This window comes from Suricata suricatta, chromosome 14, assembly GCF_006229205.1.
Source record: "Suricata suricatta isolate VVHF042 chromosome 14, meerkat_22Aug2017_6uvM2_HiC, whole genome shotgun sequence".
Lineage (NCBI taxonomy): Eukaryota > Metazoa > Chordata > Mammalia > Carnivora > Herpestidae > Suricata > Suricata suricatta.
This window is the reverse complement of record NC_043713.1, coordinates 13204655-13230578: the sequence shown is the minus strand read 5'-3', so window position 1 is coordinate 13230578 and position 25924 is coordinate 13204655. Positions and strand designations below refer to the sequence as shown.

Sequence of the window (25924 nt, the reverse complement as noted above, 5' to 3'; positions counted from 1 at the left end):
ATATGCATATACTTTTTGAGCCAAATCTGATTTAAAACAAAATATTTAAGAGATGGAACAGTGTGGCACAGAGATTCGTGCTTTGTCGCATACTGAGTTTCCCTGAATTCGTGCCAATCTTGGGAGATCCCATGGCTTTGTGTTTCTGTGGACGCTCAGTGTGCACCCCCTGCTTCCTTTCACACGCCTCCCTTCCCGCTGTGCGGCACCTGAGTAGTTACATTAGAGACACGTACACACGACACCCAGGCAAGTCCATCTTCAAGGGAAGGACGTGACTATACAGTGAGTTTGGAAGTTGTCTAGGTACGGAGGTCACATGCTATAGGTTTGCATAAACTGCGCCTGTATTTTGGCAGACTGAGTGGGTATGCAGAGAACGCTCTTCAGCTCGTACATGGGGTGGAGAACTCAGAAAGTCCTATCCAAGAACACCGGCTGAATGGACCATTTCCTGTGTTGATGTGAGGCGTGCGGGCATGCTGACTGTGTACTGTACAAATTTACATGAACTGATAACATCCCTTAAGACAGCAACTCAGCTGCGGTATCAAGAACCATAAAAATGTTCATTTTCTCTCATACAATAATCCCATTCACTGCTGGATATTGATCCCAAGAAATATTTTGCTGATTTTGAAGTACTTTTTTTGCAAGATGTTTTTTTGCAGCAGGATCTATGAGGAAGGATGGGTATGGAAAAGGGGACATATCATAAGTTATTCAGTATTAGTAGAATAGCTGTATAAATTATAGCATGTCATCCAGTAGAATTTTCTGCTGCCGTTGGAAGCTGTGCTTCGGTAACACCAGAGGAAGAAGTTGATAACATAATAGTCATTGGTAACAATGTGGATGGTGATACACTTGTATCCTTTTTAATCCTTTAACTATGAAGGCGTTCAAAGCACATCACCCCAAAATATCCCACATTGGCATGTTGACTATTTTGAGTGAAAGGCCACCTAGGGTAGGCAGCTGCAAGAAAAGCACCCTGACCCTCCTTTTCTTCCTGAAAGCAGGGAATAAAATCCCCGGGGGAAAGGCGTCCTTTGTGTACCCAGAGGGAGAAGATATTCTCATCACCCAAGATGGGGATCTGGGGCTGAGGAGATGTACGAACCTTGTTAAACTCACCTTTATCTTCCGACTTACTGCTTTACGTTTTACCACCCAGGCCCAACCCCCCCCCCGCCCCCCATCACAGTTCCCTTCACGTGTTTCTGTTCTTTGTGGAAGATGCTAAGTGAGCTGGAATTCTCAGCCGCCCTTTTGAGTTACTCTTCCTTTGGGTTTCTGTTGTAGGACATGTGCTGGATATATCTGGAAACTGTTTTCCTTTCCTTAATTTTTTTTTAAAGAATCCCAGCTGAAAACCTAAGATGGGTAGCAGTAAAGTTTTGCCTCTCCTACACCACAAACAAATCCTACAGGAATAATGTCTTGGGGAACTTCCAGATGATAAGTTGCATGTGAAACCAAGAAGGAGACCCAACATACCACAATAATACCAGGATGAATGACTATGACGTGTTGGACATTAAAGGGGACAGTGATGTGCAGTAGAGAGAATTATGTGGGGAAGAACTTCAACAGAGAGGGGGACAGAGCCGTTCCCAAGAAGAGAAAGCTCAGGCAAGATCCAAATGCTTGAAGGAGATCAGGGCATGACACAGTCTTCGCCGACTCTGAAGGATGAGATGACCAGATGACTGCTTTGGAAAGAAGGGGGGGACACCATCTTGCTCCCCATTCATTGTGTTTAGTGCAATCTGACACAGCACTTGATAAATGATACTGAGTGGATCGGTGGATTAAAAACTCGTACTCAGGATGGTGGCAGACAGTGGAAGGAGGGAGCACAGGAAAGAGTTGAGGAGGCCTGAACCGGGGCAATGGGAGTGGGAGTGAAGACAGGAGTGGGGTGTCAAGGGCGTGCAGTAGTAAAACCGGCAGAAGAATGGAAATGGTGGTAGGAAATGGGTTCTCGCTTGAAAATCCGGGTCAGTGGGAAAATAGGAGGGGGAGGGGCGGCTGGCGTCTTGGCTGGAATCTCCAGGGTGTATTTCCAGTGCTGCAATGTGGGTCTCCTTGGGTTCAGTCTCCTAACTCATAACTGTAAGCACATTAACATTTATTACAAGGCGCTATTATGGCCCCAGGGGACCGGGAGAAAATGAGAAGATGAGAAAACGCTGTCTCCAAGGTAAATGGTTAAAGTTGCTCAGGAAGAGGGGTGAGGAGTCATTTGATGGAAATGAAGGGGTCTGAGGAGTCCCTAAACATCCATAAATTGTACTGATAGACAATTTGCGTTGGCACCTGGTGGAGCTGTGCCTTTGTCCTCTTTGTCTGTTGTCAGGGGCTACCGATCCTGGGGAGGAGACTGGCTTTGAAACAACTGATGAAATAAATTTAATTAACTCAGAAAACATAAATAGGGCCTCATGAGACTTCTGTTTGGCCACATTTTAAGACACTGTCACATGATTCCTCGGCTTTCTTTCTGAGACACTCTGATAGTTGTATGTTTTCGCTAAGATACATTCTTATTAGACCAGAGATCTATTCCTCGGCCTCAAGGGTCTTTAAAATCAGCAACAACCTCATGGATTCAGTTGTATTAAGCATGAGGCCGAAGGTAATCCTGCTTTACAGATGAGAATCAGTCTACTTTTTTGTTTCCGGATGGACTAGAACACAGGCCCCAGAACTCTTTTCTGTATCCTCAAATTTGAATTTAGGTAAAGGTCGTCTGTTGAATAAGCAAGTCAGAGACCTCAGCTCTGAGCTAACCTGGTGGTTCTCAAAGTGCAGCCCTGGACTACCTGCAACAGCCTCATCTGGGAATGTGCTAGAAATGCATGTTTCTCAGGCCCCACTCCAAACCTACTGCATCAGGATCTCGGCAGCCAGGGCCCAGCAATCTGTTTATCAAGTTCCCAGATGATCCTGATAAAAGCTCAAGTCTGAGGACCACTGGGTTACAGACTAATTAACTGTATTAGGGTTTTCCAGAAACAGAACTGAAAGGCTGTATGTAGATATACACAAGAGACGATTCATTGTAGACATCCCTCAGCAGTCACGGAGACTGAGAAGCCCCCTGATCTGCCATCCGAAAGTTGGAGAGTCAAGAAAGCTGTGGTGTAATTGCATCAGAATCCAAAGGCCTGATAACCTGGGGGCCGATGGGGTAAGTCCTGATCTGAGTCCTGATGCCTGAGAGCCAGGAGCGCCAGTGTCTGAGGTCAGGAGGGGATGGGTGGCTCAGCTCAAGACCGAGAACACATTTGCTCTTCCTCCATCTTTTTGTTCAGTTGGGGCCCTCAGTGGATTGATTGGACAATGCCCATCATGCCGGGGATGGTAATCTACTTTATTCTGTTCACCAATTCAAAGGCTAATCTCTTCCAGAACCTCCTTCACAGACACACCCCTGAAATAATGTTTTACCAGCTATCTGGCCATCCCTTTAGCCCAGTCAAGCTGACACATAAAATTAACTATCACGGTAACTAAAGCCAGTTTTTAGATGATCCCCTAGCTTTTGCAAGGAGAGTGGTTTGTAGAAGGGGCAAGAGTGGAAGCAGGGAGGCAGGTCGGGATGGGGTTGTTGAGATCCAGGAAGGAGGTGATAATTGCTGGGACCTGAGGGAAGTAATGGGTGTGGGAAGAAATGGCAAATTCAGGATGTGTTTTGGAGAGGAATTGACAGGACTGGCTAATGGATGGCATGTGGTGGGTGGAGGGAAAGGGGAACCACATGGGCAAAGGTGCTCATCACTGAGATGGAAAAAGATGAAGGGTGGCTGGGTTTCGGTCAGGAGAAATTGAGTTCCATTTTGGACAGGTGTCATTTAAGAAATCGATTAGATATTCAGGTTAGGAATTCAAATGGATCATTTCAGGCTTAGAGATATACATTTGTGATCTATCAGCATATACATAGTATTTAAATTATGGAACTAATTAATATAACCTGGGGAGTGACTGCAGCTAAAGAGAAAGGGACCATAGTGGAACAAGGCACGCCCATGCTTAGAGGTCCAACAAATGCAGATTCGGTGGAGGAGACAATGGGAAAGTCCCAGGAGGAAGTACTACCACTCTGTTGAATTAAAGACGATCACAGCTTGATCAGATTACAAATTATGTGTATCATGAACAATTTCAAAGAATTTTTTTGCTCCATTTTGTTTAAATAGTGGCAAAAAAAATACCCAAACTCATAACATGAAATCTATTTTTTTGACAAATTTAAGTGTGCCATATTGTTAACTATATGAGCATTATTATGTAGGAGATGGTTAGAACTTCGTGTTCCATGACTGAAACTATATCCATTGAATAACAACTCATTTCCCCCCCACTCCACCTTGGCTCCTAGTGACCACTATCGTATTCTGTGCTTCCGTGAGTTTGACTACTTAGATGCCTTATGTGAGTGGAATCTTGCAGTGTTTGTCCTTCTGTAGCTGGCTTATTCCACTTGGCATCGTGTCCTCCATATTGTCATATAGGCAGGACTTCCTTCTTTTTATAGGGCTATATACTCCATAGTAAGTGTGTACCTCATATTTATCCATTAATCTGTTGATGGACATTTGAGTTTCCACCTCTTGGCTATATGAATAATGCTTCAATGAATATGGGTATGCAAATATCTCTTTGAGATCCTGTTTGCAATTCTTTAGGATAAATACCCAGAAATGAGATCTCGGGATCATATGGTAGTTTCTATTTTTAATTTTTTGAGGAACTTGTATACTATGTCTGTAGGGACTGCACCACTTGACATTTCCACTGATCGTGTACAAGGCTCTGGTTTCTCTACGTCTTTGCTAACTCTGGTTATTTTCTGTTTGCTTTAGAATAGCCGTTAATACAGGTGCTAGGTGATAGCTCATTTTGGTTTTGATTCGCATTTCTCTGATGATGTGTGATGTTGAGCATCTTTTCATGTACCTGTTGGCCATTTATATGCCTTCTTTTAGAGAATTGTCTGTTCAAGTCCTTTGCCCATTTTTAATTAGCTTACTTTTTCCATTGAATGGCAGGCGTTCCTGATATATTTTGGATATTAACCCCCTATGTATGGCTTGCAAATGTCTCCTCCCATTCTGTACGTTGCGTCTCCACTCTGTGAATGGTTTCCACTGCTACACAGAAGCGTTTTAGTTCACTGTCATCTCACTTGTCTATTTTTGCTTTTGTTCCCTGTGCTTTTGCTGTATATATCCAAGAAATCATTGCCAAGACCATCTGGTTTTTTAATATTAAGAGTAAGCGTATTATTTTGCCAAAACTTGTATTTACACTGTCCCTGCAAAAACAAATCACTTTATTTTTAATGATGACCTTTTAACCTGAACTCACAATGGAATTATCAACACTATCATGTATTTCTCCTTTAACAGAATAAACCTCCCCAAACTTTACATTGATTCCATGACTTGTGAGAAATAACAAATAAGTACCATTACTGGGCTGAACTTTTCTTTTTGAAACATGCAATGGATCCCATATCAAACCACTATCCCCAGCCCTTTGCAAAGTTCTGTTGCTGCTAATGGAGCCAACACACGAAGAATGATTGCCTCAGGTCTCCTATCTGCGAGAAAATTTGAAATAAAAAAGAGCAAAAGGAACTTTAGGAGAACAGTTATTTGATATAAACAAAAACTCACACCACAGAGTGATGCACAGATGATGGCTGCACATGTCACATTGTTGTTTGTGGGAACAACTACTGAACTTCTTAAAACAACTGCTACCTTGAAAGAGACACTGACTGCTAGTTCTCGAGCAGCGCCTTCTGGTTTTCCTGTGATCAGAGATAGAATAACAGCTCCTGTGGTGGATGTAAATATCAACAAACATCTTTTTTTTTAAACATTTATTTATTTTTGAGAGACAGAGACAGAGCATGAGCAGGGGAAAAACAGAAAGAGAGGGAGACACAGAATCCCAAGCAGGCTCCAGGCTCTGAGCTGTCAGCACAGAGCCTGATGCGGGGCTCGAACTCATGAACCACAAAATCATGACCTGAGCTGAAGTCAAATGCCGACTGAGCCACCAAGGCGCCCAGCAAACATCTTGACCAAGCCATTTAAAGGGCCCACATCCAGGGTTGCTCTTGAGACCGGACCGATGCTTCTTGTTCTGGTCCCCAGGCATTACTTGCTTATTTTCTCTGAAACCTTCTAGGATTTTTTTTAACCCCTAGTGTATGTATTCCTTTTGCAATGTTATAGCTTGGTGTGTGTGTGTGTGTGTGTGTGTGTGTGTGTGTGTGTGTGTATGTTTTCATTCTAGGTGCTCAGTGGACCCTTTGAGTCTACAAAGTCCTGTCTTTAAATTCTAGAGACAATGTTTATTTCTGTAGTTAATATTGCTAATTGTCTACCTAGTACATCTTTTCTTCTTTCTTACTAACAGAATATCTACACAGGATGCCAACGTGTCTAACTGAAGTTTCCCAGCCACCCTCATTGGTGGATGCAGTCATGTGACACAGTTCTGTCTAATAAGGTGTAAGTTGGTATCAGTTAGCATGAGTGGTTTTGCCCCTCTTCTTCTGCTAGACGCTCCATTGCAAGACCTGATGTAGGAAAAGGGTGGGCAGAAACCAACTAGTTCCCGCAGGGTCTCTTCACTGCACAGCTCCGGGGCACACTACTCACACTCGTGGACGGAATCAGGGTTCCCTAGCGTCTGACCCGACAGAGAAAGCGGTGCAGCAGTGCGTTGTCGGGAGGGGTGGGGAGGTGGGGGACGTGTTCTGTCCAATACGATTTCTGGGAGCCTTACTTTTTTCAGTAAGGCTTTGTATTCTTCCCCTCTGCTATGCTTCCTGTCCCCGGGGTCAGAATATCTCTGGTTCACCTTCAGATAATAGCAAATCTATCATCTGCTGGCTCGCCCCTAACAGTGGGGGGCAAGGAAGAAGGTCTGAGTCTAGCCCCTTCTTATACAGACTTAGGAGCGACTCCTTTTGTTTGCAGCCCCATCCCAAACCCTGGGTTCAGAGCTGCCCAGTGCTTCCAAATCCTCAGCCTTTTGAGGATCCGTGATGGTTTATGTTTGTTGGCATCTCTGGGTGTAAACACTTAGCAGAATGTAGAAAACTAAAACAAATTTAGATGCCCTTTGTCCAGCCACTTTACATCTTCCAAAAATGTGTTGATATTTTTGGCATTTCCTCTCCCATTCACTTCCTCCTATTTTATTCCTTTGTCACTATCTTAACAGCTTCAGAGGAGGAGTAGAGACAAAGGCACGCATTCGATCTGCAGAGTTAACGGAAAGTTGACAGTGGCAGGAGAGAAGACAAACATGGGTGAGTCTATGCTAGGAAATCTCAGGCTTTTAGGTCACCTTTGCACCCATATGGATTATTAAAATAATTGCAAGTTATTAAGAAAAGCGTTAAACCTCCTTCACAGTTTTATCTAGAAATGGCTAAGTCTGAATAAACAAATGCCTAAAATAGTTGCCAAGTTTCCTCTTGAGTGACCGGTAAAGCAGCTGCGCGTAGTTACAATAGGATGGACGTTCACTCTGCTCAGCACCATCGGACTCGCAGCCCACGGTCTTTTCCAGGCCATTGTCTTTCCGTTAGACGGCGTTGCCTCTCACAGATGCCGTCGCTGCTGAAGTTGCAGACGCGGAGTGTGGTCGCTGACACTTGCACAGAGCTTCTCGCATTTTCATCCTCACAACCATCACTGCCTACAGTGACTGTGGTTTATCACCCCAGGCAGGATAATAAGGCACAGAGCAGTCAAACATCTTGCACAAGTCACATGGCTAGAATAGTCCAAATAGAATGAATGGTTCAAAGCCAGGATTTGAACCAAGGAAGTCCTACTCCGGAGTTTTTGTTTGTATGGCTGCATATAGATAAAAATATCGAAGTATATGATCATCTAGAAATTCTAAAACACTTCCACATTCTCTCATTTGATCCTCCACGTCCCCCTGTGCAGTTGAGAAAACTGAAGCTTCTGGCCTCAGACAGTAATGGTAAGGTAACTTACTATTTTGCCTAGAGAAACACTGATGAGCTGTGTTTTTAAGATTCATGGAGCTTTCTAGCCCTAAGCTCAGCTACTTCACTGGTCGATGAGTGTGAACATGCATTTACACAAAATTCCAAGATGCATTATAAGAGTAATATAAATATTCAAATGTGAGTTGCAAATTGTTGGCTTAGACCTCAGAAAGCATTTTCCCATGGAAATAACGTGAGTCATGGTGAGTAGGTGAAGAAGGCTAACCCACAAATGCCAGAATGTTTCTCATTGTTGCCATAGTAACTGCAGCCTTCCGGCCCCCACCCCAGGCCTGAGTGGGGAGCAGCCCAGCCCAGAAAGCCATGCCCCTCCCTGGAGGTATGAGACCTGGAGGAAAAGACATGTCTCCAGGGGCTAATGCAAAGGCCACTTGTAAGCTGAGTGTAAAGTGGGGATGGTGGGGCACACTTTATACGTAGGGCCACCAAACCCGTGCCACTGAAGTACACGGGAATAAAATTTGCCGTTGGATCAAAGAGATTTCCTGGATCACACACTCCCCATCTAAGGACGCCCACCATGGAAACCTGAGGTTCACTGCTTATTGAACCCGGGGTGGACATAGTCACATGACAGGCCAGAGGCCAGCTGAGAGCCGTTTTGTAGGACACTATGTCCAAATAAGTCTGATTTCCCGAAAGAATTCTACTTTCTCTCTAGCTGTTGGGCACCTACTTTTACTATTAATTTCCAGATCTTGTATAGTGAGAGGCCCTCAGACTCATACTCTGAGTGAACGGAATCAGTCATTTTTAATGAAGTCTTCAGTGTTTTGCCAGATTCCAAATTAGGGATCTTTTGGGGATAAAGTATTTGGCAGCTTGACCCAGAATAAGAGCTGGGCATTGTTATGCCTTAAATGATTAATTATAATAATTATAACCGTAATAATCATTCATTCAACTATTCATCTATTTCCTTCTCTCATTCTAAAAATTATGTGAGGTGGCCCAATGTAATCATGATGATTATGAGTCCGTGAATTCATCGGATCTCCTGCAATTGTAGAAAGGTAAACATTTCTTTGTAGAGGGCTGGTTTTTCCTCTTGTCAGTGATCAAAGGTGTTTTTATTTTACTTTGTATTTTTTCCTAGAAGAAATTAAACAGGTTTTACAACGCAATGTGCCTCTTGGCCAACAAAGCATCCTGCTATTTATTAGCAGAGAAACTCTGATAAGAAAACAGCCATGTTATGTGGCACCTGGGTGGCTCAGTGGGTTAAGCCTCTGACTTTGGCTCAGGCCAATGATCTCGCAGTTTGTGGGTTTGAGCCCTGCATTGGGTTCTGTGCTGACAGCTCAGAGCCTGGAGCTTGCTTCCGGTTCTGTGTCTCCCTCTCTCTCTGCCCCTCCCCCTCTCATGCTCTGTCTCTGTCTGTATCAAAAATAAATAAAACATTAAAAACTTTTTAAAAAATAATAAAAAAATAAAAAAACTTAAAAGAAAAGTAGCCGTATGAAATTCTAGAAGATTTGTGATGACCAGCAGTTGGGTCAGGGACTAAGGACCAACACGACCTTCAGGGCCCTGCAATTGGATGTTGGGAGACTGTAGTACCTCCTAGTGTCCTGGAATAAGCAAAATCCACTGTGGGATTTTTCTTATTTTGACCTCCAAACAAACCAAGGAAAAACAGTTGCATTTGAATGATCTTCTCCGTGTCAGGAGCCAGTCAAATCGAGGGCTCCACCGCCCCTCCTTCCACGATGAGGATGCGCAGGGATAGGTCATCAGTCTGGTCCAGGCCACCCTTCCGTCCTCACAGCAGCACCACTACCAGTGATGGTTGGTTGGCTGCCCAAAGGAAAACAGATCTCTTTTTATTAATTTACTAAGAAAATTGAAGCCATTGCCAAAGATTATTTCCTTCTTCTTCTTACCCTTCCAACTATACAATGCTTTATATCTAAAATCCATCTTGCTGGGACACCTGGTGACTCAGTCAGTTGAGTAACTGATTCTTGATTTTGGCTCAGGTCATTATCCCAGGATTGTGGGATTGAGCCCTGTGTCAGGCTCCACACTGAGCATGGAGCCTGCTTAAGAATCTCTTAATCTCTCTCTCTCTCTCTCTCTCTCTCTCTCTCTCTCTCTCTCTCTTTACCTTTGCTTTTCTCTCCTGCTTGTGTGCTCTCTCTCTCAAATAAATAAATAAATGAAATCCGTCCTGTCTTCTCTTTTGGTTCAAGGTCAACTTTCCCACCTATGTTTTGATCCTCTGTTCTTTTGGCACCTGTAACACTTTTTTTCATTGAGATGAAATCCACATGACATGAAATTAGCCATTTTAAAGTGAACAATTAGTGGCATTTAGTACACTCACAACCTTGTGCAACAATTCCTTCTATCTAGATCCAAATCATTTCCATCACCCCAAAAGGAAAACCCTGTACGCCTTAAGAAGTCACTCGCAATTTCCATGTCCCCCTCGCCCTGGGCCACCATGGATCTTCTTTCTGGCTTTATGGATTCACCCCTTCCAGATATTTCATGTACATGAAATCGTATTATAAGTGGCCTTTTGTGTCTGGCTTCTTCCACTTGGCATAATGTTTTTGAGATTTATTCATTTTTGGTTTTTTTTAAAGTATTTATTTTGAGAGCAAGAAAACATGAGTCAGGAGGGACAGAGAGAGGAAGAGAAAGAAAGACTCCCAAGCAGGCTACACACTGTCAGCAAAGAGCCGACGCAGGGCTTGAACTCATGAACCTTGAGACCATGACTGGAGCCGAAATCAAGAGTTGGACACTTAACTGACTGAGCCATCCAGATGCCCCATGTATCAGTACTTCATTTTTAATGGCTGAATAATATTCCATCGCATGGCTGTAACACAATTTATGCATTTATCCATTGAGGGACATTTTTTTGTTGTTTCTCAGAGTTGAGGTTATTTATTTATTTATTTATTTTATAATAGTTTATTGTCAAATTGGTTTCCATATAACACCCAGTGCTTCTCCCCACAAGTGCCCCCTCCATGACCATCACCCCTTCCCCCCTCCCCCTTCCCCTTCAGCCCCATTGAGGGACATTTGTGTTGCTTCTACCTCTTGACTATCATGAGCGCTGCTGTGGACATTCAGGTCCAGTAAGTTGTTGTTTTAAATTCTTTTGGGCATATAGTTGGCAGTAGAATTGCTTTGTCCTGTGATAATTCTAGACTTCACTTATCGAGGATCCCCCAAAATGTGAGTCCTCCTGAACCCCCTCCTTCCCAGGCTTTCAGGTCTGTCCACCACCTGCCAGGTCCTGCACCCCTTACCTGGGCATCTACAAGCATTTTTTTCCTTTTTACATGCCTCTGCCTTTTTTGTGATGTCAACCAACCATGTATTGGCTTTTGCTCAATCATTTGATTTTTCCTCAAGATTCTCCTCTCCTCTGGTGTCTCCCCTTAGATGAAAACTAATTCCTCTGTCACTTATCTGAAAAGAAAAGCATCTCTGTCCAACTCTCTTCTCTAAAGAATTATCTACATTCTTTCTCTCTCCTTGTCAACTTCCTGTTACCCCTTAAACTCCCATCTTCTGGTCTCTATGAAAGCGCTGGTCCCTGGAGATCACCTGTGACCTCCCAATTGCTCCGAGCAGTGTCTTTCACTTCTTTTCTCGCGTGCCTGGGTTATTGGTCCTTGGTAACCTATCCCTTCTTCTTTGACCCTCGCTCCCCTTGACTTCCATGACATTTCCTCATTTGTGATTCCTGACATTTACGATTCACTTCACTCTCTCCACTCAGTCCTTAAACTGAGGTCCCCGAGGGCTTAATTCTCCAGTGGTCCCCCATGGCTTAATCCTCTACCCACAGTCCTTGCTACACTCACTCTAGGTGACCTCATCCACACTCATGGTTTCAATGTTATCGATGCACAGATAAGTCCCAAATCCCTTTCTCTAGTGCTTTTGTTTCCCCATAGGAAGAGGACTTAGCTTTCCCTTTGCCTATTAGAGGGATAGATGAAAACGCATTTCATACCTGCTAAAACAGAGCCTAAACTATATCTTCCTATTATTTTTATTTTTTTAAAATGTTTTACTTATTTTTGATACAGAGAGAGACAGAGCATGAGAGGGGGAGGGGCAGAGAGAGAAGGAGACACAGAATCCGAAGCAGACTCCAGACTCTGAGCCAGCTGTCAGCACAGAGCCCGATGCAGGGCTCGAACCCACGAATGTGAGATCTGACCTAGGCCGAAGCCAGAGGCTTAACCGACTGAGCCACCCAGGCACCCCTTAATGTTTATTTTTGAGAGAGAGAGAGTACAAGTAGGGGAAGGGCAGAGGAGAGGGAGGGACACAAAATCTGAATCAGGTTCCAGGCTCCCAGCTGTCAGCACAGAGACTGACATGGGGCTCAAACCTGTGAACCATGAGATCATGACCTGAGTTGAAGTCAGATGCTCAACCGTCTGAGCCACCCAGGCACCCCTCTCCTACGTTCTTGATCACAGATGGTAACACCACTTGTCACTAGGTCAGAAACAGTGTCATTCTAAACTCCTTCCTGTCCCTCACCATCAAAACCCAGACAGTCACTCAGTAGTTCTCAAGGTGGTCCAGTTTTCTCCCTCCTCATTGCCAATGTCCCAATCCAGGCAGGCATCATTCCCTCTTGGACCCCTATGCCCGCATCCTCACTGGTCTCTCCTCAGTCTTATCATCCTCTAATTCTTTAGTTGTCAGAGAGATCCTTCTTACACGCAGATGTAATCACACACTTGCTGCTTCCTATTCTGTGTGGCGGCCGATCTGCCACAGCCCCTTCTTGGATCGCACACCTGCCTCTGCCATTGTTAGAGCAGACCTGGACTGCAGCTGTTGCCTGCATTTGCCATGACACTTCTTGCCTCTGTGCCTCACTCCTTCATCCATTCTGTAGCTCCTACTCAGATTGTCCTTGAAGGCTTCCTTGACCCCATCCTCAAGGCTCCTCCTCTGAGGTCCTGCTATCTGTCGGTCCCTTTCCCGTGGTTGTGTCTGAACCCCTTTCTGTAGTGATCTATTTCCATGTCTGTCTCTTAGAAAGGAGATTGGAATTTCCGTGTGTACCCATCACCTGGCTCCATTACTGCTACGTTGTTTTGATCCTCAAAATCAGTAGAATGAATGAATGAATGAATGAATGATGACATACAGATTATCCTCCCTTTCTGTGGGAAAGCAACGGCAAGAGAATTTAGAGGCAATAACTAGAGACAACATGAGAAATCTTTCTTTTTTTTTTAAATAGTTTATTGTCAAGTTGGTTTCCATATAACACCCAGTGCTCTTCCCCACAAGTGCCCCTCTCTCCATGACCATCACCCCATTCTCCTTTCCCCCTCCCTCTTCAGCCCTCAGTTTGTTTTCCAGTATTCAAGGGTCTCTCATGCTTTGCCTCTCTCCCTCTCCCTAACTCTTTCCCCTTCCCGTGGTCCCCTGTTAGGTTTCTCCTGTTAGACCTATGAGTGAAAACATATGGTATCTATCCTTCTCCACCTGACTTATTTTGCCTAGCATGACTCCCTTGAGGGAGAAATATTTCAAAAAGAAAATATCACACTGTCGGTTAATCTGATTTATTTTTAGTCATGGCATTTTAAATATTTTTAAGAACAGCATTTGGGGGCACCTGGATGGCTCAGTTGGTTAACCATCTGACTTCAACCTTGGTCATGATCTCATAGTTAATAGGTTCGAGCCCTGCATTGGGCTCTGTGGTGACAGCTCGGAGCCTGGAGCCTGCTTTGGATTCTGTGTTTCCTTCTCTCTCTGTCCCTGCCCTACTTATGCTCTGTCTCTCTCTCTCTTTCTCTCAAAAATAAATAAACATTAAAAAATTTTAAAAATTCCTATGAACTCTAGAAATTCTAAATCGGGAAGGATTATTAGAGATCATCTGTCTCAACCCCCAGTTTCTACAGTACATGGTTGAAAAACATCACTAAAGCCTTTTAAAAATAGTTTCCTATACCTTAAACCATTCTTGGGTGAGGAGTTTCAATATCTGGACCTGCTCAACTGAAACCATTAAGTTCCAATACTAACCTAAGCTCAAAGGACCCGACCGGAGAAGCCCAGTGTGGAGAAGACGTGGCGTTGCCTAGGGGCGTGGCCCCTTCCGTTGGATGGTCCAGGTCGCCCTGAGCAAGGAACCTTACTTTCCCAGGTGCTGATGATATCTCCGTCACTGAGAGGGCACCAAGTCTACTGGCCTTCCTCACTCTTGCTGTTTAACTGGCTAACAATGATTTTTAGATGCTAGAGGCTGGGAAAATCTTCCTGATCTTTGTTCATGTACGTCTATTTGCACAGGGCAGGTGTACGTGGCAAGTACAACTGAATGTCTCACAAACTGGAAGGGCTTTTACACAATGTGGCGATAAGACTCACTGTTACTTTCTCCAGCAGCGGGTAGAGAGGGAGAGGGAGGTTAGAGACACCTAAATCATTTTGCTCCCGAGTCTGGTGGGAAGGAAGAGTGATGTCAACAGTCACCCAGGGTCCACCAAGGCAGAACAGAGAAAAGGCTGCAGGTGGACATGGTCGTAGAGATGCTGGGACTACGTCATTGTGATACATTGCATCCCCTGAAAGGTGCCCATCGCACAGGATCGGGGGCAGAATGAATAATAAGCCAAGTCTGGCACACTGATCAGAAAGTCCTGCCTATGTCTGGGTAGAGTTAGCAGAAGAAAGAAATCTGCCAGATCTGGAGTTGTGGGGAACTAGAGTAGCCCAAAGGGTGGGTGTAAATGAAAAGATCCCCTAAAGACCTGGGAAGGGCTGGGGCACCGGGGTGTCTCCTTTGATTAAGTGTCCGGCTTTTGGTTTTGGCTCAGGTCATGATTTTGTGTCGTGGTTTGTGAGATGGAGCCCTGCATTGGGCTCTGCAATGACCTTCTTGGGATTCTCTCTCTCTCTCTCTCTCTCTCTCTCTCTCTCTCTCTCTCTCTCTCCCTCTCTCTCTCTCTCTCTCTCTCTCTCTCTCTCAAAAATAAATACTAAAAAAAAGAATTGGGAAGGGTTAAGGTCAATCTAAGGCACTGAGTCTTAGGATGGGGTGCTCCTGGCATCTGGTGAGTAGAGGCCAGGAATGCTGCTCACAGGACAGTGTACCAGGCGAAGAATTTTCCAGGCTAAATGTCAACTCTGCTAAGATCGAGATCTGATCTCTGATCTAAGGAACCTTTTCAACCTGATAAACAACCCAAGGGAGATAGACTGGTTTTATGAAGGGTCGCGTCACAGGTCCCCTCCCTAGTCTGACCAAGTAGTGGAGCGTGCCTATGCCAGGTTACAAGGTCCCACATTCCAAGACCTCACGTCGGTGGCTCAAAATAGGCTGCAGTGACAGTATTTACATGGTAGAAATTGGCAAATGCTGCACGTAGGGCTTGTGCCTCCCACACTCCACATCCCAGAGGACTGATTTTAAACAGATGCACCACTCCACTGCTTCTCGGCTACTGGAGGAATGAGACTAATTCTCTTTGTCCCTCTCTCTGTTTTTAAAGGATTAGACAGTTGAAAGTGTCCACGTCCTTAATCTTCCTGCCTCCAGCCCTGGGGTATCTTTTTTTTTTTTAACATTTATTTATTATTGAGAAACAGAGCATGAGCAGGAGAGGGGCAGAGAGAAGGGGAGGCATAGAATCCAAAGCCGGCTCCAGGCTCCGAGCTGTCAACACAGAGCCCAACGCGGGGCTTGAACCCACAAACTGCAAGATCATGACCTGAGCTGAAGTCAGATGCCTGACCAACTGAGCCACCCAGGTGCCCCAGCCCTGGGGTCTCAAACCAGAGCATCTCTCCATATCACCTGGATGGCCTGTGAGGCCACTGAGTGCTGGGTCCCACCTGCAGGGCTTCTGATTCAGCAGGTCTGTGGGGCCCAAGAAAGCATGCCTCCTAAGCGCCTCAGGTGGTGTCGATGCTGCTGGTCTGGAGACCACGTTTTGAAACCACTGTTCCACGCCGTGTCTGAGCATGGCCTTGGCGACTCACATGGCTCTGTCTTCCGGAAGCAGTTCAGTGGACTTGAAGGTAATCTCTCCACATCGCTCATATACTCACAGAGATGTGCAGGGTGTGACGCCTCACCTTGTGCAGGCTGCGTCTATTCTAGTTTTATTTCTCTGGCCTCGGATCCTATGAAGACAGATCACAGGATTATTGTGGGTAGCGGCCAATGGAATAATGCCACATGTGGGGTGCTCAGTACCAGGGAAAGTTTTCAAGCTTCAGGGAAGACCTCCTTATGCATCATGCCCAGCGGTCTAAAAACATAAGAACTTTTGAGCAAGACAAATTCCTTTAAAAACTATGAAAATGAAATAATTGGGGAACAAATGAAAGTTAAAATTTTTAAGGTCATCAATAGATGAGTGTCCCAAGTGCTGATGGGAAACGGTGTGGCTTCCAGGGCCCCGGGAGTTCAGGGGCCACGTGGCCCAGATATGGCCGTTCTTGTGGGCGCTCTGCATGCATGCTCCAAACCGTTTTCTGAGCAGGACTCTGCCCTTCCTCCATCCCCTCACGGGAAGATGCCCACCGGAGGCAGGAGTGGCCACGCAAATTTTATGGACTAGGAGAGGGCTTAGTTGCCTACCGCTGGGCATTTCCTCTCCCCAACTCCCCGTTAGCTAGGGAGCCACACGCTCCCCTCATCATTGCCCCCACTGCAGCCAAGTGGAGGCCATGGCCGTCCTGTCCTGTGTGATGCTAAGCACGTCAGCTCCATGTCAGCTCCCTTGGGCCCAGCCAGCAGGCGGCCCCGGGGCTCACAGAAGACTCAGGAGAGCATGTTACCAGAACAGGCCACTTGCAGAAGGATTGTCTCGTAAGGGTCCTGGAAGGAACAGATGGAACACTCTGGTGGGATAATTTGAGGAGAAGTTAGCTGAGGGAACATTCACAACGGCATAGGCAGGGTTTCAGGAAGACAACTCCAGGGCAGGAAGAATGAACTGACTACCCAGTGGAAGTCTAGGAAGACCTCCAACGAGTCACAGTCTTGTCAAATCTGCCCTTGAATGTGGGCGGACCCCATGATTTGCTTGTAGCCAACGGAAAACAGCAGATGTGATGACGTAACTCCTGTGATTAAGTCACTGTGGATGATTCCTACACCATGGGAGACATGAGGAGAGATCTCCCTGCTGGTCCTGAGGAAGTGAGCCGTGCTGCTGTCAAAAGGCCACATGGCAGGGAAGGGTGGGCGACCTCTAGGAGCTGACAGCAGCCCTTGGCTCACGGCCAGTAAGAAAGCAGGGACCTCAGTCCAACAACGGCCAGAACTGAATTCTGCCCAGAACCACGTGGGCTTAGAAGAGAACACTAAGGGGGCGCCTGGGTGGCCCCCGTCGGTTAAGCCTCTGACTTCGGCTCCGGTTATGACCTCACAATTCATGAGTTTGAGCCCCACTTCAGGCTCTGTGCTGACAGCTCAGAGCCTGGAGCCTGCTTAGGATTCTGTGTCTCCCTCTCTCTCTCTGTCCCTCCCCCACTCATGCTCTGTCTCTCTCTATCTCTCTCTCCTAAAACTAAATAGCCTTTAAAAAATTAAAAAAAAAAAAAGAGTAGTAAGTTCCAGGAAAGAGTGTAGTCTGGTGCACCCTAAGTTGTTGTGAGATTCTGGGGAGAAGACCCACGAAGCCATGCCCCAAGTCCTGACACGCAGCCTTAGTATGACTCCCCTCCCCCAATTCATATGTTGAAATCCTAACACACACACACACACACACCTGTGACAGTATTCAGAGGTGGGGCCTTCCCAAGGGGTTTGGGTCACGCTGGTGGAGCCCTCGTTCGTAGGATTAGTGCCCTCACAAAAGAAACCCAGACGGCTCTCTTGCCCTCTCTCTGCCGTGTGAGGACACCATGAGAAGGCAGCCGTCTACACCCAATGGCGCTGGCACCCTAATCTCACACTTCCCGGCCTCCTGAACAGAGACATAAATTTGTTGTTTGTACGTGCCCAGGCTGGGGCACATGGTTACTGCGGCCCACGTGCACTCAGACAACGTAATACTGGTTATTTTAAGCCACTGAGTTTGTGATGATTTGTTAAGTTGCAAGACACAGGTGTTACATGCCCTTAGGAGCAGTTTCCAGAATCCACAGAGAGGGCAGACAGGGCAGAGCTGAGGCCTTCGGTAGGCACAGGGACACCAGAGACAGAGGGAGCTGGAGAACAAGGGCCCGACCTCACACTCGTCTGTCCTCTGCACCCCACCTCTGCTGTTCCAGCCTGAAGGCAGTGGGATGGGGGCCCCCTGATCTGGTCTCATGGGCCAGCTTCTCGGGGCCCAGAGTGGGCTGGGGAAGGCAGGTAAACGATTTGGAGGGACACGTGGAATATGTATGTAGTACCAGGGGAGGGAGTCCCAGGCTCGTCGTGGGCAAAGTAAGTGTTTTTCCTTGTTACCTATACACATGGACAGCAAAAGGAAGGGGGAAAAGTGAGAGTTTTGGATTCCCTGGTAGAATTAGGAAAGTGTCCTAAAAACTATAATGACTTACATCTTCCCTTTTCCCCTTGCTAAGTGGGCTGATTGCAGCTCGTCCTCACAAACATGCTTTCCTCGAATTACACTCGGGCCCCGTGTTGTTCAGGGTCTGGAAAGAGACAATTTCTCTAAGAAGCTGGCCATGAATCAGACAGTTCTGTAGTTACTGGGTGGATGAGATGGTCTCTGGAGGGCTAACTGCTTCATTGTTATTTTTCCCCCTGGTTATTCCTTAGGAGATACAATGTTGTCACTGGTCTGATAGGAAGAGCCTGTTTAAACACACTGTATCCCATTTTACAGCTGGACGCTTGACCGCTTGGATGAATTTGCTGAGGCTGCCGTGACAAAATGCCACCAACAGGGGTGGCTTCGGTAACAGAAAATGTATTGTCTCACAGTTTTGGAGACCAGGAGTCTGAGATCAAGAGGGGGTGGTTCCTTCTGAGGGCTGTGAGGGAGGCTCTGTTCCAGGCCCCTCTCCTTGCTTCTGAGAGCTTCGGGTGTGCCTTGACTTGTGAATGATGTTCTCCCTGTCTCTTCACACTGTCTTCCTTCTCTGAGCATCTGTCTCTGTGTCTAATTTCCTCTTTTTATATGGACGCAGTCATATTGGCTTCGAGCTCTCTCTGAGGACCTCAACTTAGCTGTCTGCAAAGACCCTACTTCCGAATAAGGTCATGTTCACAGGTACTGGAGGTTAGGACTTAAACATTGTTTTGGGGGGAGAGAGGAAAGGGACGCAGTTCAACCCACAGTTGGCTCTAAGCCAACCTACGGTTTAAAGGCTAAGTAGTAGCCAAGTTGAAGATTCCAGTGACTCCTCATTGGTTGCTGGTGAAAATATAAAATGGCGCAGCCATTTGGTAAAATAGTTTGGCCGTTATTTACAAAGATACACACGCCTACCATATGAGCCAGCATCTACACAGGGGAAATGAAAACATATGTTCACACATGCATGTCCATAGCACCAATGTTCACGATGGCCCCAAACTGAAAGCACTCGAAATGTCTGTCACCTGTGAATGGATAAACATTAGGTGTTATATCCATACAATAGGATCATATTAAGCCATAAAAAGGAATAAACTAATACATGGCAGGACACGGGTGAACCTTGAATACATTATACTAAGCGGAAGAAGCCAGTTACAAAGAGCACACAGTGTATGATTCCATTTATCTGAAACATCCAGAAAAGGTAAACGCCTGGAGACAGAAGGTCGGCTAATGGTTTCCTGGGTCTGGGATTAGGAATGGGGAGTCAACAGGCAGGAGGGCTCAGAGTGTTCAAAAACTGGATTTTAGTGATGGTCACACAAGTCAGTAAAGGCACTAAAGATTATTTCATTGGGGCACCTGGGGGGCTCCGTAGGTTAAGCATCTAGCTTCCCCTCAGGTCATATCTCATGGTTTGCAAGTTTGAGCCCTGCATTGGGCTCTGCACCAGTGCAGAGCCTGCTTGGGATTCTCTCTCTCCCTCTCTCTCTCTGCCCCTTCCCCACTTGCGTGCTCTGTCTCAAAATACATAAATAAGCTTTTAAAAAAGATCATTTCACTGTATACTTAAAATAGATAAATGTTATGGTATATAAATTGTGTCTGAATAGAGGTGGGCTTTTTTTTAATGTTTATTTATTTTGAGAGAGAGAGTGCCAGGGCAGGGGGAGGGGCAGAGAGAGAGGAAGAGAGAATCCCAAGCAGGCTCCACATTGTCAGGCAGAGCTGGACGCGGGGCTCAATCTCATGAATGCCGAGATCATGTCCTCTGAGATGAAATTAAGAGTCAGACAACACTGAACTCACTGAGCCACCCAGGCGCCTTTCAATATAGGAGTTGAAAATCTCCCGGTGTCCTTAAGGTAAAAATCAAATCATTTATTTGTAGGATGTTCTTCCACAGCATGTTAAATACATCAAAGCCTATTAAATGTATCAAAGCCTGTTTTATGTACCAATGTGGAACCATATCCAAGATAAAGTATAAGTTAAAAAAAACCCAACCCCAGACAAGGTTCAGGACAACATGTACTTGTTTGCATGTACATAGGAATTTTTCTGGAAGGTAACACAAGAAATGGGTTAATAGTGCTTTACCCTGGGGAGTAGCAATGGGATAAGGTCTCTTCCCTGAAAACACTTTTATAGCTTTTGAATTTGGTACCACATGCATGTTTTCAAAAACATAGGTATTTACACATTTTTCAATGGACCAGCAAACCACAGGCCAAATTACGTACTCAACACTGGAGATGACCTTCCAGAAAATAAAAATAGTGGACCCCCCCCAACCCCCCATGGACCAGACTGTCGCTTAATAAGTGATCCTTCCAGGTCTGATATTTGGCCTTTTGTGCTAAGAATGTTTATTCACCTCCACCAAGGAGCCACGTTCCACAAGAGGCCATGTTGCAATTATGTGGTCATGTTCAAGATTAGGGACTTCGTGTCTTTCTGGTCTGTCCTGCCCACTTCATATGGGGAAACTGGGAAATACTCTTTCATGCAGACTGTTCCAGGGAAAGGCAGTACATAAACATTAAGTCAGTAAGGTAACACATGCTATTGGGAGGCCCGTGGAAGGCTCTGTTTATATATTTGCACTCTTTTCATAGTACTTGCTGGGCCATAGTTAAAAGGGGGAAATAATGTATTACACTGTTTTCCCTTTCAACAATGTTGGGTGCGGTGTAGGATGCTTATGTTGCTATTTATTGATCTCTCTTTATTCCCTCTTTGTTGTCGTTCTAATAATGTTGTGCAAATTGAGAACAGCTAAGGTTTTTTCTAAGCGCAAAAAAATGGCATCATAGAAGAGATGCCTAGAAACAGGCAGTTGTTTCCTAAAGAAAACAAGAGGGACCTCACTGACCATTCTTAGAATACGTTACAGAGCCAAAGCACGCCAGTCATTAGTTCTTTCCCGTTCTTTCTACTGGGGTGTGTGTGTGGTCTTGGTGGCTGTTGGCTCTTATACTTTGCTGTCGGGTTCAACACTCGCCACCCGTCCCCCCCCTCCCCCCACCCCCGGAGGACTCACAAGCATCAGTCTGGGGAGATGTCTCACCCCATGCAGCCCCTCACCACATCGGTCTCGTGGGCCAAGCGAGCCCATCAAAAGGCATGCCGGTCTTTTCGTGGGACTGCTATCATGCGCTAATGGAGATTATTTTGGTCTGCTTCAGAGTGGGGTAGGGGAAGGGAATTATTATTTCCTCAAAAATGTGTTTCTTTAATCCAGTGCTTTAAAAATGAGATCTGTATTCAAATTAGTTGTAGCCAAAGGAAAGAAAGTGGAGAGAAGCACTTTTTAATGACAAGGGCCTCCTGCTGCTCTTAAGAAAGTCTTCCAAAGCAGGATGCATGAAAATGGATCCTGCCACAGTATGCCCCAGTTACATTTATTAGGACATTATTAATTTGCTTAATGATGAGCTGTCACACAATTCTTATATCCTGTCCCCCAAAAAGCAAAGATGCTACAACTTCTAGTTTGCAACGCTGATTTCTACTTCATTTCAGGGAACATGGAAAAGTGGAAGATAGTACATAAGGACATCTAATCAAGGTAGAGCTTCACAATTCCTAATTAAGCACCTTTCAACCTCTTTGAATTTATGCTAAAATTAAATGTTTCTCTGCATGAATTGACATATCTGAATACACAAGTGTAGGCAATCTGAACTTAATCATCTACTTTTCTATAAGTAAGACATACTGATATGTTCATAGTACCTCCTGAAATAACCTGGCAAAATGGGTTCAGAGTAAATTCACCCCCAAGCTTTTTTCTCCTAATACTTTCTGTTCTAAATATATTTTGTTGCTGGTTTCCAGTTCTCGTCCAACAATGTGTCACAATTCGCAGCCTCCACCATAGAGGAAATGTGGGGTAACAGCTTAGTGAAAGCAGGAATTAGGTAGATGCACATCCACCTTTTTCTTGTTCTCCATCTCTCGATACAAGGGCGCACGGCACTAAGTGTGGGAGCTGAGATTTGAGCCAGCTGTCTTGACCACTTTGCACCTGACCCATGCACTTGACCACTTTGCTCTAATGACTGGGTGTGCCTCCTTCTTGCCATCCTTACTCAATCTGGACACTATTATTTTGCCAAATCTTTGCCAAGCTGCAGGGTGAGATGGCAAAATGAGTTTTAAAAACATTTTCCCCATATTCTGCTTCCAGGGGAAACACACTGACCAGTAACTGGGGCTTGGGGAGCTCTGTGTTCCCCAAGCACAGCAAGAAGAATGGGAAGGGCTTCATGTTGCTTCCCCTTGGAAATCAAATCATAAGTCACAAACAGCCAAAAAGAAATGGGGGAAAGAAGTTCTTGTGAAAAGGACAATAATTTTCCAGTTCCAATGCTCTCATTAGAAATAGATCGCTTGGGGGCACCTGTGTGGCTCAGCCATTTAAGCGTCAACTTCAGTTCAGTTCATGATCTCATGGTTCATGAGTTTGAGCCCCCCATGTGGCTCTTTGCTGTCAGCACAGAGTTCACTTTGCATCCTCTGTCCCCCTCTCTCTCTCTCTCTCTGGCCCTCTCTCACTTATGCTGTCTCTCTTTTTTAAAAAAAATAAACATTAAAAAAAAAAGCAGCTCCCTTAATTCTAAAAATAGATCACTTAAAAACAATGTTCTCTCTCCCTCTCCCTCTCCTCCTCCCTCCCTCCCTCTCCCTCTGTCTCTCTCTCTCTCTCCCCCATATTTGGTAAAGATATTTTGTGCTTTGAGTATTCCAAATAAAACCTCAAGGTCATTATACATTTCACTTTGGAGAAAGTCTACCTACCTCTTTGGTTTGGATTTAAGAAGACAAAGAAAAATGTAATGTTAGGAAGACAAAGAAATATGAACAATGTAAGTAAGGTTAAATTCCATGAAATGAGTATTTGCTCAGCATTAATGGAGGTAATATTTATTCCACAGACCAGCTGTATGCAAATGAACAAAAGGCACCTGGGTGAAAGGGCTTTTGAGTGAATGTGTGTAGTCAGCAGGATGGTATTGGTTGTAGAAAAGTTAATCTGATTCTGATAAAACTTAGTATGCTTTCAGTAAGAGAGAGAGAGAGACATGACCACAGTAACCCACATAGAAAGAATTGAGTTTGGTGTCTGTCAAAGCGAAGTAAGTGTAATCACAAATGCCCGAAGAATTAACATCCAGATGGATTCCAGGTGTTTGTTGGAACTTTCGTTTCACATTCTAAATAGTTGAAAGGATGGCTGTATTTCATCGTAGGTTTTGTTGGTTTTTTTTAATTTTTTAAATGTTTATTTATTTTGAGAGAGAGAGTGAGCACATAAACAAGAAAGGGGGAGACACAGAATCTGAAGCAGGCTCCTGGCTGAGCTGTCAGCACAGAACCCGACATAAGCCTCGAACTTGTGAACCACAAGATCATGACCTGACCTGAAGTCAGGTGCTTAACTGACTGAGCCACCCAGGCGCCCCTTTTAGTAGGTGTTAAAAGAGAAGGTGACAATGTAAAAAGAGCCTTCATGGTGTGGTTAAAAGGTTATGATTTTTCAAGTCAGGTAGGCTTAAAATCTAACTGTGCTGTTTATTAGCAGGGTGAACTTGAACTCTGTGGAATCTTTCCAAGCCTCAGTTTCCTCTTCTGAAAAATGGGAATATTCATTCTTCACTCAGTCATTCAACAAACATCTAGTATACATAACTAATGTATGTAATGTAGCAGGCACCGTGCTAGGCACTGCAAACACAACATGTCTCAAGGACTGTGGATCCCAGTGGGAAGAGACAAAGACAATGGGCCAGCCAGTATGCACTATGTCAGGTGTGACATATGCTGTCGTAGTTTTCTTCTCTCTTTTTATCATTTTATTTGTTCATACTGGTGAGTGTAGTCTTTGGTCCTCATCCCCCACTGCCCCACCGCCACCCCCCTTCTGGGAATGATCAGTTCTCTATATTTCAGAGTCTATTTCTTGGTTTCTCTCTCTCTCTTCTTCCTTTGCTCATTTGTTTTCTTTCTTAAATTCCACATAGGAGTGAAATCATGTGGCATTTGTCTTTCTCTGACTGACTTATTTTGCCTAGCATTATACTCTCTAGAGCTCCATCCGTGTCATTGCACAGATTACATCCTTCTTATGGCTGAATAATATTCCATTGTGTATGTGTATGTATACATAGCACATCCTTATCATTCACCTGTAAATGGACACTTGGGCCTTCCATAGTTTGTCTTTTGTAAATAATGCTGCAATAAACATGGGTGCATGTATCCCTTTAAAATGATGTTTTTGTATTTTTTGGGTAAATACCCAATAGTGTGATTCCTGGATTGTAGGGTGATTTTATTTTTAATTTTTTGAGGAAACTCCATACCATCTTCCAGAGTGGCTGCACTGGTTTGCATTCCCACCAATGGTGCAAGAAGGCTACGTTTTCACCACATCCTTACCAACACTTGCTGTTTCTTGTTTTTTTTTTTTTTAATTTTAGCTGTATTAGTTTTCTTGGGTTGTTGTAACAAAGAAAATACCGTTAACTGATGGCTTAAAATGACGGAAATTGATTCTCTCACAGTTGTGGAGGCTGGAAGTCTGACATCAATGTGTTGGCAAGGCTCCAGGGAAGAACCTTTCTCACCTCTTACAGCTTCTGATGGTTGGTGTTCCTTGGCTTTGAGCCGCACTATTCCAATCTCTGCTTCCATAGTCACTCGCCCTCGGCATTCTCCCTAAGTGTGTATCTCTATGCGTCCTCTCCTCTTCCCGTGAGGATACCAGTCACATTAGATTTAGGGTTCATTCTAGATGTCATTCATTGTGACGTTGTCTTAGTTAATCACATCTGCAAAGACCCTATTTCCAAATAAGGTCCCAATCTGAAGTTCTCAGGAGACACGAATTTGGGGGAATGTGGTTGAATGCACTACAAATGCCAAAAAGGAAAATAAAGCAGGTGAAGGGATAAGGGTGAAGAGGTGCCATCTGCAAGGGGAAGGGTCACTTGGGGGCATGTCTCCGTGGGTGATGGAGAGGCACTTTGCCCTTCATCCAGGGGAAGAGCCCCCAGTGGGAAGACGCCATGGCGGTGCAGAGGTCCAGAGCTGGAGCTTGTTGGTGGCTTCAAAGGAGGGTCAAGAGAGCTGCGGGGCCGGGGCGAATGGGCCAGCAAGGGATGGCGAGGTGGGGAGCCGGAGAGGTAGCCAGGAGCAAGGTCACTTGTGGTCTGGTAGACCAACATGAAGAGTTTGGAGTCCGCCTATCTTCTGGGAATTAGTGAGGCTAAAGCAAGATATGATTTCTTACGCGTGTAGGACCTGCTGAAGGCAGGCACATGGAAATTCTGGAAATTCTGTCCTC

At 45.1% G+C, this 25924-nt stretch overlaps 1 protein-coding gene across 1 annotated transcript in view; it reads left to right on the top strand.

Moving 5' to 3' along the window:
* Window positions 1–7359, top strand: part of LOC115277947 — a 54532-nt gene extending 47173 nt beyond the window's left edge. The window contains exons 7-8 of the mRNA XM_029922369.1: window positions 6442–6536; window positions 7255–7359. Of these exons, the coding sequence (XP_029778229.1) occupies window positions 6442–6471 (30 nt within the window). The 3' untranslated portion in view covers window positions 6472–6536; window positions 7255–7359. The remainder of the gene's footprint in view (window positions 1–6441; window positions 6537–7254) is intronic.
* The last annotated feature ends 18565 nt before the right edge of the window (window positions 7360–25924 follow it).